Source organism: Diorhabda carinulata, chromosome 9 (assembly GCF_026250575.1).
Source record: "Diorhabda carinulata isolate Delta chromosome 9, icDioCari1.1, whole genome shotgun sequence".
NCBI classification, from domain to species: Eukaryota; Metazoa; Arthropoda; class Insecta; order Coleoptera; family Chrysomelidae; genus Diorhabda; species Diorhabda carinulata.
In genome coordinates this window covers 17,766,203-17,785,355 of record NC_079468.1, presented here as the reverse complement: position 1 = coordinate 17,785,355, position 19,153 = coordinate 17,766,203, and the positions used below count along the sequence as shown (strand labels likewise).

Here is a 19,153-nt window from a genome sequence, read left to right as displayed (position 1 = left end):
GCAAATAAAAGTGAATAACTCAGCCAAAAATTAAGTTATATATACATAACTATGGTTTAATACTATTGTTAAGAATAAATAAAAAAATTGTTTACTTACATGTGATATCTGAAGCACATTGCTTCCACAAGAAGTTTCTCCTGTCTTATGTTGTATCAACTTTTGAAAAATGCATTTCATTCTTTCTGGACATTTTTTACATGCACATAAATGTTTTTTCATCCTTGTGGCATTATTTGCATATCTCTGATCACAATATTTACATTTACCAATAATTTTGTTGCCTTCATGGACTTCATCAAAATGTTTCCGCACACTTGTTTTTTCTGGTTACCCATTTTTCTTCACAGAGAGCAGGATTAATTTTGCTTTAGTGCCACTACACAATTCTTTGTATAGCAGTGGTGCCATCTTCTGGCTTTTGCCACTACCTAATTACTTTATTTTATCAAATAACAAAAGAAATGGGTGATCCATTTCCAGTGCTTTTTTGTTGTGATATGAAATATGGTGACTTAAATTAAACAATGGGACAAATTTAAAGTAAAACAGAATCAAATATTTAATTCATGTGGATAACAAAGTTAGAATTATAACCTATAGTTTTTGTTTAAATTGTACAGAAATTGACAAATAAAAGAAAACTAATAAAAGAATGGAAAGTTCATACATGTCCTATAAAAAAATTTCTAAAAAATTGCTTTTTTGTCATTGAAAATTTTCCGGAAAAACATAGTCGAAAATTCACACATCACTAATTCCAACCCATCAAAAACCCGTTCTTGGTACGGTGACGATTCTGCGCAATAGAGATTACATGTTCCAACCGGACGGTTACCGTTATACGAACGATTCTGTTTTGCGTTCCAACCGACTTAGGTATCGTTTGTGAACCGTTTCCGGGACGGTCTTTTCGATACTTGGTTGTTAGCAATTACTGTTTCAAGAAAATATTTATAAACGCTCCCAATAGCCATTCCAAGAACGATCCCGACTAGCAGGTTGGAACAAACCTTATGAAAGATGCCTATATAACAATCGTCCATGTATTGAATAAGGAAATAAATAAGCGAAAAAACGTTATTCTATTGACGGTTTCTTATGATTTGTGTTTGTGACAACGATCTGTGCGTAATTATATTTGCACGTGTTTTGTTAAGTTTAATGTTGAAGTAGTCGCTAGTTGGAGAAAGATGTGTTGGTCTGAAAATTATAATTTATATTGAAAATAATTGATAGGAAAGGGAAAAGAAAACGGTAAAAAAATTGTAATCATCAATTTTATGACGAACAGAATAAGCTCGTTATGAAATTTGCTGTATTTCCCCATCTAACAAATTTTTTAAATCTTGAAAAGCTTCCATATTAAATATGCAATTATTTGTATGACGAATATTTCCAAAAATGAAATAATCTAATATAGGTATCAAAACAAACACTTTTGATGTATATTAAAGGTGAAGTTTGTACTAAATTCTTCTTCTTCTTCTCTATTTTGGCCTCCACCTAAACAGTATTTGGCCAGCGCTGGTTTTCGCTTTGATTTATTTTAAACCAAAGCTTATACTCGATTTACTCGGGAGGTTTACTTTATTAGAAGGTGAAGACTCCGATTTTTTAATTATTTGGTAAATAATAGTTAGTAGGGACTTTTAGAAAGTGAAAAAACCTGCCTTTAGTGGATTAATCCATCTGTTCATCTATTGTCACTCGTCTAGAGTCAAATGTATAAAATAAAATACAGTTAGGGACTGATATTTCTCGTTTTTTTTATCGATTAGTTAATTAATTTTGATGTCTCAACAAATTGAACATTGGTTTGTAAAAATGTACCAGTAATTGCAAAAAATGCCTCACGTACAACGGCAAAAATCTAAACGGTCACATAATCCGATTCTGAGACGTGTACGTTGCGGTATTCTTTGTTAAACATCTGTATAACGTGAAACGAGCTTCGACAAAAACTTGTAATGTTACATAATTCTTCCCATTCTTCCATTTTTTGCTGTTTTTCTTTTTGTTGACTTGTCTCCGACGCTACCTTAATGACGTTAGTGATACAGTCCAATGGGCTATTAATGGCCCGTTTATTTTAGGCCTAAACCTAAACATACGTTTTAATGATTTCCGTCTTGTGAAATTTGCATTCTTAACTTTTGTAGGAAAATGTTTATTTGAGCAGGTAAACTGAAACTCTTGCATGTGCGTTTAAAAAAAACGAGTAAAGTCATTATTACCTGAATAAACAATAAGACGAAAAAAAAACACCATAAAGGAGTTTCGTAAATAATGTCGGTTTCCAATGTTCATTTTATTTATCAAATTATCACATAAAAAGGAAGCCTCAATATTCGAAATTTATTCCATCGTATTCTATGTTTTAAACCCAACATTCAGCAATTTCTTTGAGACCTTGGTGAAACCACTCTTTGGATTTAGATGTATACTGCATTTTCAACTCCTCCTTTGGAATCAAAAGTTTTCCCATTCAAGAATTTCACATTGGATCAGAATAAATACTAATCTGCCGGCACAAGTAACATTTTAAATTCCATTTAGTTTTTTCGTAATTTTATAAAATCTGCAATAAATGCTTTAGGCTTAAAACTATTATATCTTATTAAAAAGTCTTGGCAGTGCTTTAAAAACTGAAGGATAAAGCTTATTGGTTGTCGGCCGCAATGTGGTTCTAAAAGTGTACAACATTTCAGTTTTGTAGAGTAGTTAAGAACTAAAGAGCTTTAACATGGTTACCCCAAGAGGCAGGCAACATTTACAAACGTAATGACAAAGCTTTTTTAAAGCTTTATTCTGATAAAGCTATTTAGCTTTATGAAATCTGTTTATGACTCATTGGTTTGCATTTTTTTGGAACCTCTTACAGTTGGTTTAAAACCGATAGTAATCAAATAACGTCTTTTTTCAAATTTCTTAAAACGAGAAGCAAAGTTAGGTTATGTTATCTGATTGCATGAATTTGCAGTTTATTGTGTTGTGTAAAAAAATGTCGACCAAATTAGAAAAGTGGTTAAAAGTGAAAAAAAAAACGAAAATTTTATGAGAAAGGTTAGAAAAAACTTTCGTTTTATGTTTTATTTTCTAGAAGATATCAAACTTTTAATACAGTCATATGTAGTTATTGCATACCCATAAGAATACAATTCTTTATTCCATTTTCGCCATTTTTTCTGAAGATTATGTAGCGGCCATTTTGTAGTAATATTGTCATTTGTAACTTTCATGCCGTCTGTCTTAATAATTTCTATGGTTATAATTATTTTTTTATAAATGTTTTACTTCTAATGTTATGCTGTTTAGACGCGTGTTGTATTTCCGAATGAAAAAAAAATATACAAGTTGAATTTTAAAAGATTATTTGTATTTTCAATTGAGCCAATATTTTATCCTTTTTTTACAGTAAACTTGCTTTCGTTGGAAAATTTTGCTTTAGATTTCCAATTAATAATATACTCTATCTATAAAATATTTTGTTTATGTCAAACCTCCAATCAGCCATAATGAAGTTTTCAGCGACATATAAATCGGAAGTCTTTTTATAACTGTAAAGAAATTTTTCTAGGAATCAAGTCGCAAGAGTAAGCTAAGTGTTTTAAAGAGGTTTTGATATCATGTTTTATCACTGCTGTTACGTTGCTGTAATTTTAAATGCTTATAAGCTGTAATATTGACTTTTGGCTGCGACAGGCATCTTAAAGGTGGGCCCTTCTTGCTATAAGAATGTTGTAAGATTACTTCATAGTAGTTGTTACAACCTATACGCTTTATTAAGATAATTTATATCTAGCCTTGTAAGTGATTTGAAACCTTTCTTAAAGTAAAAAATGTTACTTGGGGGTGCAAGGTCCGGACTAAATGCTGGACGCTGTAGTAGTTCTAGTCCACCAAGTTTTTCGATCGTATTCCGCGTAACTTTCCAGGACCAAATGAGTAAATTCTGATCCTTTAATGTTAGTTTTTATTTGAACAAAAAACTCAAACGAATTAAATAAATTATGTTTTCAATCCAAGACAATCCAAGTTTCGCCAATAGTAAAATTTACAATGGGACTATTGTTGTCGAACAAACTTAAATTATGATAACGTAACATATTGTTTTAAGAATACGACAATTATCCTAACGGAAACAATGAAAACTTGTGGTACAGGTACCAAAGTACTTTAAAAAAAAAGAAGAAATATCGTGATATGTTCGCTTGGCTAACATCGACTTAGAAAGAAAGAAAACAGTAAACACAATAAAAAAGCTATTTAAAATTCCATCTCGCTTCACCAGTCAACCGCAAGGGAATATTATTATTAAATTTAATAGGTAATAATTTGTAACATTTTTTTTTTCAATAACAATATATATTTTAATATAATTTGCCTTTTAGCTCGTGCATCGAATCGATATTATTATACTTTATTATTAATTTTTTTTCTGTTAGGTAAAAATATAAAATTACACTGCTGAACAATTTTTTTATATTTAACACTATAGAAGTAGAATTCATTGGATAAAAGACTTGAACGGTAGATTGTCAATCTACTCCATTTTAATTGTGATATCAGTGAATAATAAATAATCTCGGCTAACACCCAAATCCGTAGACAGCAACAGATCACCACCATCAATACCGATCATTCTGGATAGGGGTGGAAGTAATCTGGTTTTAAAGCAGACAAGACTCAGGCTGTTCTTTTTAAAAAGAAAGCTGGCACTACGGCTCAGGATTTGGTCCTGTTTGGACATAAAATACCACCATCACTGCAAATTTGCCTGTTGGGTGTTAAGGTTGGTAGCAATATGCTTTGGCATATTTATTTATTTATTCACCACAATAACAAAGTAATCCGGCATAGGAAAACGAGTTTCCTGTTTGTCGGTCTGGAGATGGGAGACAATCATGGCAAGACGTTCCAATCCAGGAACACCACATTGTATTTTATACATAAATATATAGTAATTATAAAGTTTTCAGTGATATATATCTTAAAAATTGTATTAAAAATAATATGATAGACGTTTTCTGTGTACTTTTTCCGCTATCATTTTTATCATAGAATGTACCTAGAAAAAATAGAGCCGAAAAACCCTATGCAAATGTACTTTTTTACATTTGGCGCTTTTTAGGTATGTTCTATGGCAAAACTGATAGCGCCATCATGTTCCGCGGCAAAAAATACATCGAAATCATGTTTCACATGATATTTTAAACAAAATTTTGCCTCATAATATCAAAAAATATAACAACTTTGCAAAGCCAAGTTTGGAAAATTATTGCGTAGGATCTAAACATTAAAAAAAAATTTTGAAGTATGGATTCCGTCAACTTTCCAAATATGTAAATAACTTATGGGTTTAGTAACATAATAATCAAATTTCAGGGCAAAATACAAAAATTTTCAGAAAATGTTGAATTTTGTCAATTTTTTTCAAGGTCAAAACATGACCTCGAAGTAATCGGAGTATTTTTCTCGTTTTTCTAATTACATAAGCTATCTGCTGTAAAAATGTCAAATTCCTAAGTCAAGCCGATCCTGAGATTTACGATTTTGGCACAAATGATTTCCATTTTTCCCTATGTGCAGCAGGGGTCTTATAGCTTTCTTTGCTTCATCCCTCATTTGGTACGCCACACTTTTCTACAGAGTGTTTCTATATTCGACTGACAACGCTCTACCACAGTAGATTATGATGAAATGATTTATTTGGATATAGGAATACGAATCCTTACGGGGCCCGTATTTTTTACGTCACTGGAGCAAATTCTTTTTAAATTTTGTTTTAAATTGCCTGATTATTTTTAGTTAAAAAACTAATAACCATTTATGGAGCTAAAATGAACGGTGTTGTAGAAATTTGCTTCTAAACAAAAGTCTGCGGGTAATTAAATACTACTCAATATTTCTAAATTATAATCTAGTAGGCACGTGTCATATTTTCGAAAGTTCGGGACACTTTGTGTATTTGACATGATTTTCCAAAATAAGTCTTATATACCGACGAGGCTAGATTTACTAAGGGAGGAACTCTAAAAATAGTCACGTTTGGAACAAAGAAAATCCGCACTTTGTTTGTGAAAGGGGATTTCAGCATAAATATTCGGTTAATGTGTGGGTGGATCCGGAGCAATTTATACGCGCTTTCTGGAAGAAATGTTGAATGAATTGTTGGAGAATGTGCCGTTAATATTAGACAACACATGTGGTTTCAACACGATGGGGCATCTGTTCATTTTGCTGCAGCGGCAAGAAATTACTTGAACAGACGTCTTAGAGAAAAATGGATTGGTCGGAGTGGACCCAATTGTTGGCCTAAAAGCTAGAATTTAAGCTTCGGCAAAAATCATTTAATCCCATCCAGATTTATTCTCAAAGACACGTTTTTCAATGACAAAACGGTGTAATAAGTGAATTGAAGTAAGCGGCCAACAGTTTAAACAACTACTGTAAACTTGTCAATTTTATTATTGTTGTGATACTTATGTTTAATCACTATTCGAAATTAAATGAATAATTAATTAATTTGTAACTTACTTATGTGCTTACAGACTTTTATTTAGAGACAAATTTCTCCAGCATTACAACACTGTTCATTTTAGCTCCATAAAAGTGACAACTAACCCTGCCAGCACGCCCCTGATTAAATTTTTCCAAAGTTTGTTTGTCAAAATATTACTTTATTAGAGTATATTGGTTAACAAATTTGAAAAAAAAAAAAAATTTAAACGCGTTCTTGATTTATGGCAAATTTTTTATTTAAAATTCTGAAAACCCTATATTTCAGCAACTAGGCCCCGTAAGGGTTGGTATTCCTATATCCAAATAAATCATTTATTGGGATCTCTCTGTGGTAGAGCGTTGTCAGTCTAATATAGAAACACTCTATCTATCTACTCGTTTCCCTGGATTTTCTCTTTCATATTTTGTTCAATTCCTTCCTTCCTTTCTTCTATTCTGCAGTTGATACATCAATGCTTTCTTCGGCCACCTGTTCTGCTCCATCCTCGACACATGTCCAGAGCAGTTGCTTAGTCTGTATTCTCACTGAAGTTCTTCGTTGTATATCTTCATTCCGTATATGCTCTGTTCTGGATATCCTCCACGATCTTCTTAAGTAGTCCGTTCCACAGCCCCTAGATATCAAACGTTTAAAAAGTGAAGTCTCCCATGCCGAGTTGTTTTCTTGATCTGTTTGTTTGTTCGTTTCTTTTTTTTTTTCGATAACGTTTTTAAATTTTGTGATGATATTCATTAGTTCTATTGTAAAATTTTGATGAATTTACGAATTTTTTTGCATTCATTATATTACGTAAATATCAGAATAAACTCTTAAAATAGAAAAAAAAAATACTTCTTGTATAACCTCAAAATGTATGATTTGAAGATAGGTGTTTGTACCAATGCATTCAATTCCCCAGGTTGATGACATAACTTTAACTTGATCCGCATAAATACGGTGCAAGAGATTAATTTAAACTGCAGTTTCAATTTTCACAACCTGTTATTTTAAACAGTGCAAGTGGGCATTAGATAATCTGCCGTACATGTTGCCAACACGTATTTCGCGACAAATCTTTTTCATTTGGATTGGGATACACGGAAACAAACAACGGGCAACCAATCTCTTTGATACCATGCCGTTCAATGTTGCCGAATATTCCAACAACTTTTGCGAGTTGTTGAGATACATTTTACCAAAATTTTACATCCCGATCGGTACGAAACTTAAAAATCAAAAGACATTGAAACTTCAAGAAAAACGATTTGAAGAAATGTCTGTTTGTAGTTAGAATGAAACGATAACTAAATAAATTTTGTTGAATTAATATTTAATTATATTTTTGGTTGTTTCAGATTGCATATTCGATACATAATGCCATCGGCTCGACTAACTCTCCGTGAAGAGGACGTCGTCCGATTGGCACTGGAATTTTTATATAACCGCCAATTACACATTTCCCAATTGAGTTTGGAAAGAGAAACGGGTGTAATAAACGGAAATTATTCTGACGACGTGCTGTTTCTAAGGCAACTCATACTCGACGGACAATGGGACGACGTTCTGGAGTTCATACAACCTTTGGAGGCGTTGAAGGCCTTCAATATGAAAAAGTTCAGTTACACTATATTAAAACACAAATATATCGAATTGCTGTGTATAAAGTCGGAGGCGAATATCCAAGGTGGGTTGAAAGACAAGTTTTAACTGTTTTTTTTTTTTTATTTTATAAAATATTTTCAAAATTACGAAACTCTGTGTACTAGAAAACGAAAGAAGGCGCAGTGGTAAGAAAATGCAACCAAGATTAACAGTTCAAGTCAAGTTGAACGCATTAAAAATTCTAATACTAACGAATGTATATTTTATTCATCGATACGAAAGCGAAACGATATTCCTCACTACATTCGAAGAAATTGTGCATTTATGAATGGTAATTAGAAGCAATAAATTATTACGGATACATAGGCGCAGACCGAAGAAGAAGAACTTGTTTCGTTTCTAAAATAATTTTCATTTGTTGTAATGTTTTTTCGAAAATTCTCAATCGTATTCCTCTCTTCAGTTTACCACAATTTCTGGTACAGTACACTTTCTTCATCACAACTCCTGTCAGGCCAAAGTCAAATGGTTCTTTTAGTCTGGTCAAATTTGACCAAAAAATAAGAGTGACGTTACATAAATTCCTACCAAGCCGAAAATCAGTGAAATTGTTTAAAATATAATTGAAAATAAAATTTGAAAGTTCCTTATGGAAAAAATTTTATTCAAGGTCAAAGGTAAAAAAAAAATGAGTTTTTTGCGATTGTTAACAAAAGGTAAGTTTTATTATGAAAATACTTGAGACAAAAATTGTAGATCATAAAATTATCTACAAAACACGTATGAATACTTTTTTTCCTACGAGCCACCGTTTCTGAGATATAATGATTCAGAAAAGTTGTAATCTTCATAATATGCTACGTACAGTTTGGCAAATACAGGAGTGAATGTCGAGAAACGTACGAAAGGCACGAAGTTGAAATAAGAAAGTATTCGGATGACAAAGGGGGTAATATACGCTTGGTGTATTAGTACGGTGAATAATCAAAGTTCTACATTCTGCACCCCAGAGTAAAATATATATTCTATCTTCTTGTTATATTATGTACTTCTTCATTTGCATAATTAAAGTGAATAACTTGTAATTTATTTTCTCGAGTATTCCTAATTTGCAAGTTTCTAACTGATAGTTGTAACCACCAAATTTTAAATCAGAAATTGAAATACACGAATTTTTTTCATTAAATTAAAAATGTTATGCTAAAATAATTTTTAAATTTTTTAGGTAACAGTGTCGACAATGCCGTGGAAGAAGTAGTTAGTGTTTTAAACGAATTGGAAAAATACTCAGCTTCAAAAGAAGAATACTCTACTATGTGTTTATTACTTACTCTTCCAAGGCTGTCAGATCATTTACAATACAAAGATTGGAACCCTAGTAACGCCAGAGTACAATGTTTCCGAGAAGTTTATCCTTTGGTTGCTGAATTCTTATTGGGAGACAGAAAACCAGTGGACGGAAATGTTAACTGTAGCGCTCAAAACGACAGACTGATTCAACTTATTATTAAAGGTAATTATCTATTTCACAATTCAAACTAATGTTTAACAATAAAATGCTTGATTTTAATCTCAAATTTTTGGTGCCTCTAATAATTGAAATAGATTCTGATTGAATAAGTTTTGATTTCTTTCTGTAATTAAGTTGGAATTTCTGGAACCGTTGGTGATATTGATAGTGGACTACACTCTTAATTACACTGTCTAATGTGCGTTTCGATAACCAAGTTATCATCTTTGGAGACTGAAATTAAACTAAAACAATCTCAATAGCTTCAGATACATCCAACAATTTATTTTATGTAATAAATACTCTCAGGATTTTGTGATTATAAAATTTTTTTTCTTCTATTTATTTATAATCAGCATTTCTTAAATGAATCTGCTATTTGTTATTGAAATAATAAAATTTCTGCTTTCAGGTATATTATATGAATCCTGTGTGAACTATTGCCAAGCCAAAGCAACTGGTAGCACAGATACGCAGGCCAATGATATGAATTTCAGTAAATTGTTAGACGGTAGTATAGGTTTCAGTGATTCAGATTTGAGTTTATTGTCATGGCTTCAAAGCGTTCCTCCTGAGACGTTTTCTGTACCTTTTGAACAACGCACTCTAAACGTTGACGTCGAAAGACTCGAGAGACCCAGCTTGGAAACATCTTGGACTGAACATATGTTAGTGACACCTATAAAACCCAAAACGTTTCCTCATTCGGCTATGCCATTTACGAGACCTCGATCGGCTGCTGATATTATGTCAAGATCGTTGATGTTACCAATGGGAGATGGTTTGCCGTTTGGGTTAACTCAGAATAACAATCTTTCAACGTCGTCAAAAATGATGGCGCTTAGTACCGGTGATATTGGATTGAATAGGCCTATGTCCAGAAGTAGTTTTGCTAGTTTTCATTTAACAGGTAAATATTTCCTTAAAAAAACTCAATGTCCATGCTAGAAGCGACGCTTTCTAGTTCTAGAAGCGTTGTGAAGTAATATATCAACACAATTAAAAAGGCGATGAAAGAAAAACCAAAAGTAATATTGACAATAATAAATATTTAACAAAAAATTTTTATTGAATCTCCATTTTACTATATCAATAACCAGTTAATTGAATAATTTTCTCAATATCAATAGGAGAAAACAATGTATTTAACAAGATCATTAGACATTATATATAATTTATTTGATTCTTTTACTTCCAACAAAAATACCCCAGAGAATCCATTTATAGTGCAAAAAGGGAACAAATATTTTTATCTGCCAAGAGCTTTTTTATTGCTTGAAAGTTTACTTATATTTCAGAATTATTACACAGGGACATTTGACTTCTAATTCTTTTTTCAGCTACTTTTACCAGAAAACCTCAAATTTATTCTTTTATCACTTTTAATGTCATGCAGTCTTTATGTATTTATTTTTAACATCATTATCATTTATTTTTCTTTATTATATTTTAATCATATTTTTGATGTTTAACTATTAAATGGTAATTTTCTGAGGAGCTAAAAAGAATATTATAATTTTTAAAATGTCAGTTAATTAATTGTTTCTTTTTTTTTAGGTTTAAAAAATAGTAGAAATATGAACACATCTGTGGATCGATTGTTTGAGAATGATGGTGAAGTTTTTCTCAGTAACAGTTATGGAGATTTCCAGCAACATATGCCTTCGATACAAGAGCAATCCAGCACTCCAAAATCAAATGTCAATACTCTACCAAGTTTTCCGAAAAATCCAAATTTAGACAGAAAGTCGAACACATCAACACCAGAACCAAAAGACAGAGACAGTCCTGCTTCCGTCGGAACTGAAATGTAAATTTTGTATTCTTATTTTAAAACTAAATTGCTACTAATCAACCTCATGTGTTAACAGAAATATCTCAATACATTCTTATTTTCTATAAAAATTTTATCTGACAAAATATATGTTTCTTTGAGCGCCTATAATAAACGAAAAATTTGGTTCAACACTATATCTAGAAGTAGAAACGCTATTTTGCTGTTTAATACAATTGCCTTCTTCGAGAAAAACAAAGAAGAAAAGCTCTATTATAAGACCATAAATTTTTTTGTTGTCTAGCACTCGGGCTGCAATTATCTGGATATATTTACTTACCCCCCTTTAAATGGTCTAGTAGTATGACATGTAAATTGAGTATAGAAATTTGAGTTATTTTTCACCAACTTTCTTTTAGTCAATGCTTGTTTATAAACGTTTCCAAATCAAATTGCCCTCACATATTTTGGGAATGTTCACATTTGTTGAGCTATATAGAAATACATGAACTGGAAATTTATCATACTCTCCACAGAATCTGCATAAATTAGTTTTCATCAAATCTGTCAGGTAATATCTGAGGTCTTAGTCTTGTTGTTTTTCTCGAGATCCAATTACATTAGAAATTTTTTGGAGTAATCCATCCCAGAAAGGCACTACCAAGGTGAATCTCTTTTGGTTTCATCCTTCTGAAACTATTTTTTTATATAAGCATTTAACTACACCACAGAAAGGTTATGGGATAATAAAGGCATTTTGGGTCCTTTCATGGTAAGAGTATTTACATTACTATTTTGTTTCAATCCTGTAATAACTGGAACCTAGACTGAAGAAAATGTATTATTTTTTAAGTATTTTATCAAGTCTTCTTAGACATATCTCAGTACATGACTATCAGAATGAATTTGCTATGTTGCATTTCTGATGGTTTCTTTCCAGGAGTCTAGTGATGGTAAACATTTGGTAGCAGCGCCAGCACTTGTGGGTTTTTTGACTCAACTGTTGGTTTCTATTTTCTTTGAAAGTTTGGCTGAGGTGTTTCCTTTCTCAGTCGTTCTATTTACATATTCAAGTTCTGGTTTTAATTTTAGATTATTTGTAAATGTTCCTTTTTTGATTCTACATATTATCATCTTGTCCTCTATTTTATAGACACCAGATTTATGATGTGCTGATTATTAAGAGAATAGCAGTCCTCTTGCACAATTTAAATTTGCGTCTTTTTGGATACCTGATGCTTTATATTTAATATAATTCTTGCTACTGCTATTTTTATTGCTATTATCAGTCTGGACTTTCCAAATCAATTATTACTAATTTCGTCTATTTCTTCCTCCATCATTTATAATAATGTGTGCTCCATTTTGATCTCCATGATAATGGTGTAATGAATATTTTGCGGATATGGATATCAAAAACCATTTGAAAATTGAAGTAGGTTAATAAAATCAAAAATTTTTATTGGTAAGATAGTCGGGATAGATAATCCGACGTGACACCAATTGAGTCAAAATTCGAGTTTTTTTGTTTTTTCTTGGTTTTTATGCGTGTTTCTTTATTCTAGATGTAAATATAACAATTGATATTTTAACTGAACAAATAATTCGAAGAAATGGAATGAAAATAGGCGACATATCGACGGCTGTTATTCTCTTATATCATTAATTTCTTGTTATGTATTTCCAACAGCAAGGATTTGCGTTTATTTAGTTTTGAGAAGTGTTTTTGCTTGGTAGTTTTATTTTAGTTTTTGTAATGTCGAGCAAAAGAGCTATCATAAAATGCAAACGTAAAACCTCCACTTTTCCTAAAAAATGGAAAATCATTGAGAGATATGATTGTGGTGAAAAATATTCAAAAAATGACATTTGCTAAATCTCTAACATGTTGTGTATAACCATTATAATTTGTATTTTTTGATTCGTTTTTAAATTTTTTAAGTTTTTTTTAATTTTATGCCATAATCGTATTGGTTACATAAACTATTTCTAACATTACCTTTACTTGCATCTTTTTAATTAAATTCATTTTTTTTTTCAGGACACCTCGAGGCGATTTCTTCGATAATAGAACTGTGTTGCCTAACGTAGTTTTTACGTCGCGCGGTGCTTCAAATGCGGATACTGGGGCCGTTCCCCAAAGCGCCGATCAAAATTATTCGGGCGAGTTAGTTAGAGAGTTTCATAGGACTAAACAAAAATTACAAGAAACGCTAGTGCAACGAGAAAAAGAAAGAGATGAATTAATTAGGCAGATAAATAGTGAGAATCAGAAGTTGACTGGAGAGAGGTAAGATTTTTCAGATTTCAGACAAATTTTTCTTCTATACTTATTTCATCACCATAACAATTAAGCATTAAAAAATATACCACCGCTGAAATAGTATCATAAGTCGAAAAAATAAATAAGCATTTGAAATTTTAACTTCATTTTTCACTTTTCGGGTGAAAAGTCAAAGACTGACAGAGTTACCACAGTAGTAACTATTTACATGACATTATTTGAGATGAAATTTAGTTTTCTAGCACAAATGCACATTGGGGCGAAACACCAAATTATTGAACGTTGTAGTTTTATGGCTAGACTAATGGCCGTATGAAAATAAATGTAAGCCCCCTTTATTTTTTAACAAGTAATCGATTTCTGTATTCAAATTTTAATTTTGATGTTCAGGGTGGCCCAGAACAAATTTTTTTCAATTGGAACCCTATTATTTGACGTGGTAAATTGATTCCACACCCTATTTCCAAGCTGTTTTTAGTTAAATAACCTTTTTTGATCGAAGCAACTGTATAAAAGGGATGTGGGGTTTTTTGGTTTATGTACCATTCAATTTACATTAAATTTTTCGCGCATACGGAACTCCTTTTTCTTAGGAATATTTTCGAGTCGAAGATTATGAATCCATTGTCCATACGCCCAGTCTTAATCTTTGAAACCTATATGTTTTTTTCTGAAAAAAATTTTTCATATTGCTATTAATGCTATCCTGATACTGAATTTTATTTCTTTATTGACTTTCTTGTTTTTACAATTCATAAAGACAATAATACGTTCATAAAGTATAAACAAAGATTTAAAACAAAGACACTGGAATTTATGAAGACCACATTGGAACAAAAAGCAAGAGCTAAAAGGAAAGAAATTAAAAAATATATTTTTCTCGTAAACTGGTATGAACTCGCAGGTATCTATAGACCTATAGTTAATTTTTGTGGAGGTATTGTCTGAGCGATTTGGACCGATTTTCTTTATAAATGTTTTTCATTTAAAAAAAATTTAAAGTCTATGTAAGTTCAAGGTGCATAAACTTAAAGTATAATAATAAAATTAAATTATTGTAATAAAGATGATTCATTAATTTTGGTTCGTCAAAATAGAAATATCTAGAAAAATCCAGGCGACATTAAAAAATGTAAAAAGATATTACATAAAAGCAGCATTTATTTCAATATAAAGAGGAATTGTTGTAAATACCATTTTAATGAATGAATTCTATTTTCCATGGTCGATCGTTTTTATAACATATGTTAGGTGGAAATTTTTAAATAAAAAAAACTGACAATGGACAATAATAATAGAAACTAAGAAAAACAGCTTAATAAAAGAAAATATGGGAAATTTGAAATTCCAGATATTGGTCCTATGACCACCAAATGCATAGGTCCGCCTCACTGTCTAATGGTAGAATTATAATAAGAGATTTTCTAATTTTTTGAATTATAACATTATTTGAACAGAGATGCGATATATATGTCAGAAATGTATACATATATTATTTTTATTTTCATGAATTTAATCATTATAAAATTTTCATTATTGTTATTGTCCATAGAAAAAAATGTATTGATTATCAGGAGCAATTCTTCAGGAAAATAACAGATTTTTTCTTTTAAATTTTATTTTTCAAAATTGCTACATACTATACATCAACAATAATATATACATTGTATATTAACATTCTAGTGTGAAATCAAATATTTTTAGACCCTAACCAGTTTATTCAATTCATTTAATTATACCAGCATCAAATATTTCAAATTTATTGACATTTCCTGTTTCTGTTTTCACATTAAGTTTCCTGAGATATTTTTGTGATTTATGTGATTTACAGTACAGAAATGATTGATTATAACATAGAAAAAATAGTCTAATCGTGAAAAATACAGGGTTTGTTAAAAATTTCATGCTTTTTCAGAAAATTAGAAATTTTTTTTTCTAGAGTTGTCAATAACTTTTGACCTGTTATCGTCGGTAAGTGTCTTCAGATCAGGTAGTTGACATTACACAATCAATATGGTCGACTGAGGGGATGTTCTCGACCTGGAAAACGACGGCTAAGTGTATAGTGTTTTCAAAAGTTGTAGAAATGGTGGTCTTTTGGGTAATCTAGTCAAACGAGCACATTTTTCTCTCTGTTCTTCTGCAGTTGATTTCTATTACGTATCTATCACTTTCCGGGTCAAGAACACTCCCGCAGTCGTTCATCTGGGTTCTGTAATACCAACTACCTGATCTAAAGACATATACTGACGATAAGTGGTCAAAAGAAATTGCAAGAAAAATAAGTTTTAACAATTCTAAAATAAACTTCTAACGTGTGATTTGTCTAATTTTGTGATTTTCTGAAAGAGGTTCCACTATTCGCATAGTTTGAAGACTCCCTAGGTACATATAGCCAATGGGGATTTTGTCAACACATTATCTAATAAAAAAGTCATCTGCAAATATATTTAGCACTGCAATGAAAATATTTCAAACCTTTTTGTTTTTTATTTGTTGTGTTTTGCAGTTTTCACTTTACAGTGTTGTCTATCTATTTAGATAACTCATTTATCTATTCTTTCAACAATAATATAATCTCATTTATTTTTTTATTTTAATTTACTCTGTAGATATTCATTATATGAAACAATAAAACAGTATAATCTTAAAAAAATGACAATAAACTGAACAAAGTGAAATTAATGTTATATTTTTAGTAATTTAATAAGTATATATTTATTGTGGGAGAGCTATAGATAGATAGTATCTTATTAATCAGAATCATAGAAATTTTTAATCGAAACATATAGACATTTTGGTCAAACAGATTAAATGATGTGGTAGGTGTAAAAGCTTCGCCATTAGTAAAATTATATTAATGATGTTATAAATAAGCTCAATATACCAAGGGAAAATCAAGGTTGTACTTGTACTAATTATTCTTACAAGAAGAGACATTGATTATCAAAAACTTCATCAAGCACTATGCATTCCAAATCTAAACTGATGATAACTACAAGCTAGCTATTAATAGAAACACCATGACCTATGACCAAACAAACAACTAAAAAATGTCTATTAAAATTGATATCAAGTTAATAATATATATTGCAGATGTGATTGTTCTTATTTCTAATCCAAATTGGTGATTAAGTATAATTTCTCTTTCTTCGATAAGCAGTTTTAGTGTTTTAAGTAGGAGTTTCTCAAATAGTTTCGACATAACAGGCAGTCAAGAGATCGGTCTGTATGGTGATTTCCCTGGCTTGAGTATCATTATAACTTCCGCAATTTTCCAAAGACTGGGTATGTACTTTAGTCTGAAGGCAGCATTTATTAATTTAGGTTAATTAGTTTAACTATTGCTATTTGGGTATTATATTAAAATATATCCGGTAATTAGATCAAAACCTGAAGCATTTTTCAGATTGATATTTTCTTTTGTTCAGGTAATTACTTCTTTGGAAGTTCTATTTCTTGATCAATCAGTGGATATTCCTCCAGAGTGGGTTCTTTATCTCGATCTTTATGTGGTGGAAAGATTTTTTCTAGATGATTGGCAAATATTGTTACCATCTTCCAATGTGACAGGTAGTATTCTCTTAGTAGCTTTCCAGAGTGAATAGTCAGTTCTGCTGTCGTCTTTCAATTCTCTTAGGTAAATACTGATTATAAAAATCAAATTTTTTGTATCAAAACAATATACTACTACTACTACCACTGGCACTACGGCCCTCATAGTGCCTTGGCCTCGTCTACCACATTCCTCTAGTCATCACTGTCCAACGCTCGGCGTCTCCACCCCCTCACACATAACTAAGGAAGATCCTCTTCGATATCATCCAGCCATCGTTTGTGTGGTCGTCCAGGCAGTCGCCGGCCCTCGGGCATACACTCCTAGTGGCCTAGCCATCTTTAATTTATTGTATTTATCTTTTGACTCTTTGAGTGAGCACTTTTTAATCTTGTGGGCTCTAGTTCCACCTAAATATACACAGCAATAATTTGAAATTCTTGGAAAGAGAAGACTGCAGATTTCGTGGGTTAGGAGAAGAATCATTAAATAATTTCAGGGCTCAATTTTTGGAAATATACAGAATTGAACAGATAGACTTACCCAAACTGAAACTGGAGAATGCCCTCTGAAGTAACTACTAGTTTCAAAGATAGTTCTTAGAATCAGAATAGAAGAGGGAGCGCAGTAGATCTTTTAGGTCTCAGTGAATTGTTACAGAATTAAGCATACATACATAGTTTGAATAAATATTAAATTAAATAAATTATGATATGCTTGTTGAAAAAAAAGTAAACCCTCCATATATACTGAAATATAAAGAAATGTGATATAGGTTAATACATTTCCACTGCATTCTTCTTGTTGATCGCGCCATTATAAACAGGCTCTTTGGCTCCGTTGCAAAACATTGCAATATAACATTACGGAATTCTCATTTGAAAACCAAATATTTTCTTAAAATTACTGTTTCCAACCCTCCCTTTTGTTAAATTATAATTATTTTATATACAGTGTACTCTTTATTGTTGGATAAATAACCAGTTTATTTATTCATTTATGCCTAATGGGATACTAATATTGCATTATTATCTGCCAACAACAAATCACCTTGGATCATTGTAATGAAAACGCCAATTTAATTATACAAATAAGTTCATTCTGCATAATGAGATTATATCAACAGTAGTAATTACGTAGGAATATGTTTTTCTTCTAATCTTTAACCGATGAATTTCATATAAGGAAAATTTATATGCGCAGAAAAATAATAATGAATAAATTGCGTAGCTGTATTGTTTTTTTTCTTTTCTAGTCGAACAAATTTTTCACAGAATAAAATTCATTTGTCATATCTTTACTCTATATCTTTCTAAGCCTTTGAAGACGTTTAAATTAAATTGAAATGATATTTCAACCTCTCAATTCTCTGTTATATTATTTTTTGACGTAATCTACACATTTCCTTTTTATGTCTACATACCATAACATTATGTTGTCTTTATTTTTATCTGGCACTTTATTAATATCATCTGAGATAAATTAGACTTTAAAAAATTGTTTTTGCTTTTTTGGTATAACCTTCTGTTGCATAAGTCACACTAGTTCCAAAACCCAATTGTACATCAGTAATTTGTTCTAAATGGAAAGCTGCAATATATCCAATATCAATTTCTTCAACTGTTGACTTTTATTTTCAACATACTTCTTGCGTTTGAATTTGATTCTAACCTAGTTATTTTGATTTTTACTACATTCTCCATCCCACTTTTCTTTGTTGTTTGTTTGTGAGTGAATCCACAATCTCGTGGCACAATTTTGATTTGAATTTTGAGGTATATCAACATATCAAATCCTTTTAAAACTTGAATTTCCAATTTTTGCACCAATAGATGTATATATGTATATATTGGGGTCCTATGTATACTACGACCCAAAGTATCTATTCTTGCTGTATTATTTACAGCTGATCTATTGATCCC

At 31.1% G+C, this 19,153-nt stretch overlaps 1 protein-coding gene across 1 annotated transcript in view; it reads left to right on the top strand.

The window, feature by feature from the left end:
- Positions 1-19,153, top strand: part of LOC130898030 (WD repeat-containing protein 47) — a 136,429-nt gene that overhangs the window by 15,617 nt on the left and 101,659 nt on the right. The window contains exons 2-6 of the mRNA XM_057807066.1: positions 7,861-8,189; positions 9,333-9,620; positions 10,030-10,527; positions 11,175-11,427; positions 13,433-13,681. Of these exons, the coding sequence (XP_057663049.1) occupies positions 7,880-8,189; positions 9,333-9,620; positions 10,030-10,527; positions 11,175-11,427; positions 13,433-13,681 (1,598 nt within the window). The 5' untranslated portion in view covers positions 7,861-7,879. The remainder of the gene's footprint in view (positions 1-7,860; positions 8,190-9,332; positions 9,621-10,029; positions 10,528-11,174; positions 11,428-13,432; positions 13,682-19,153) is intronic.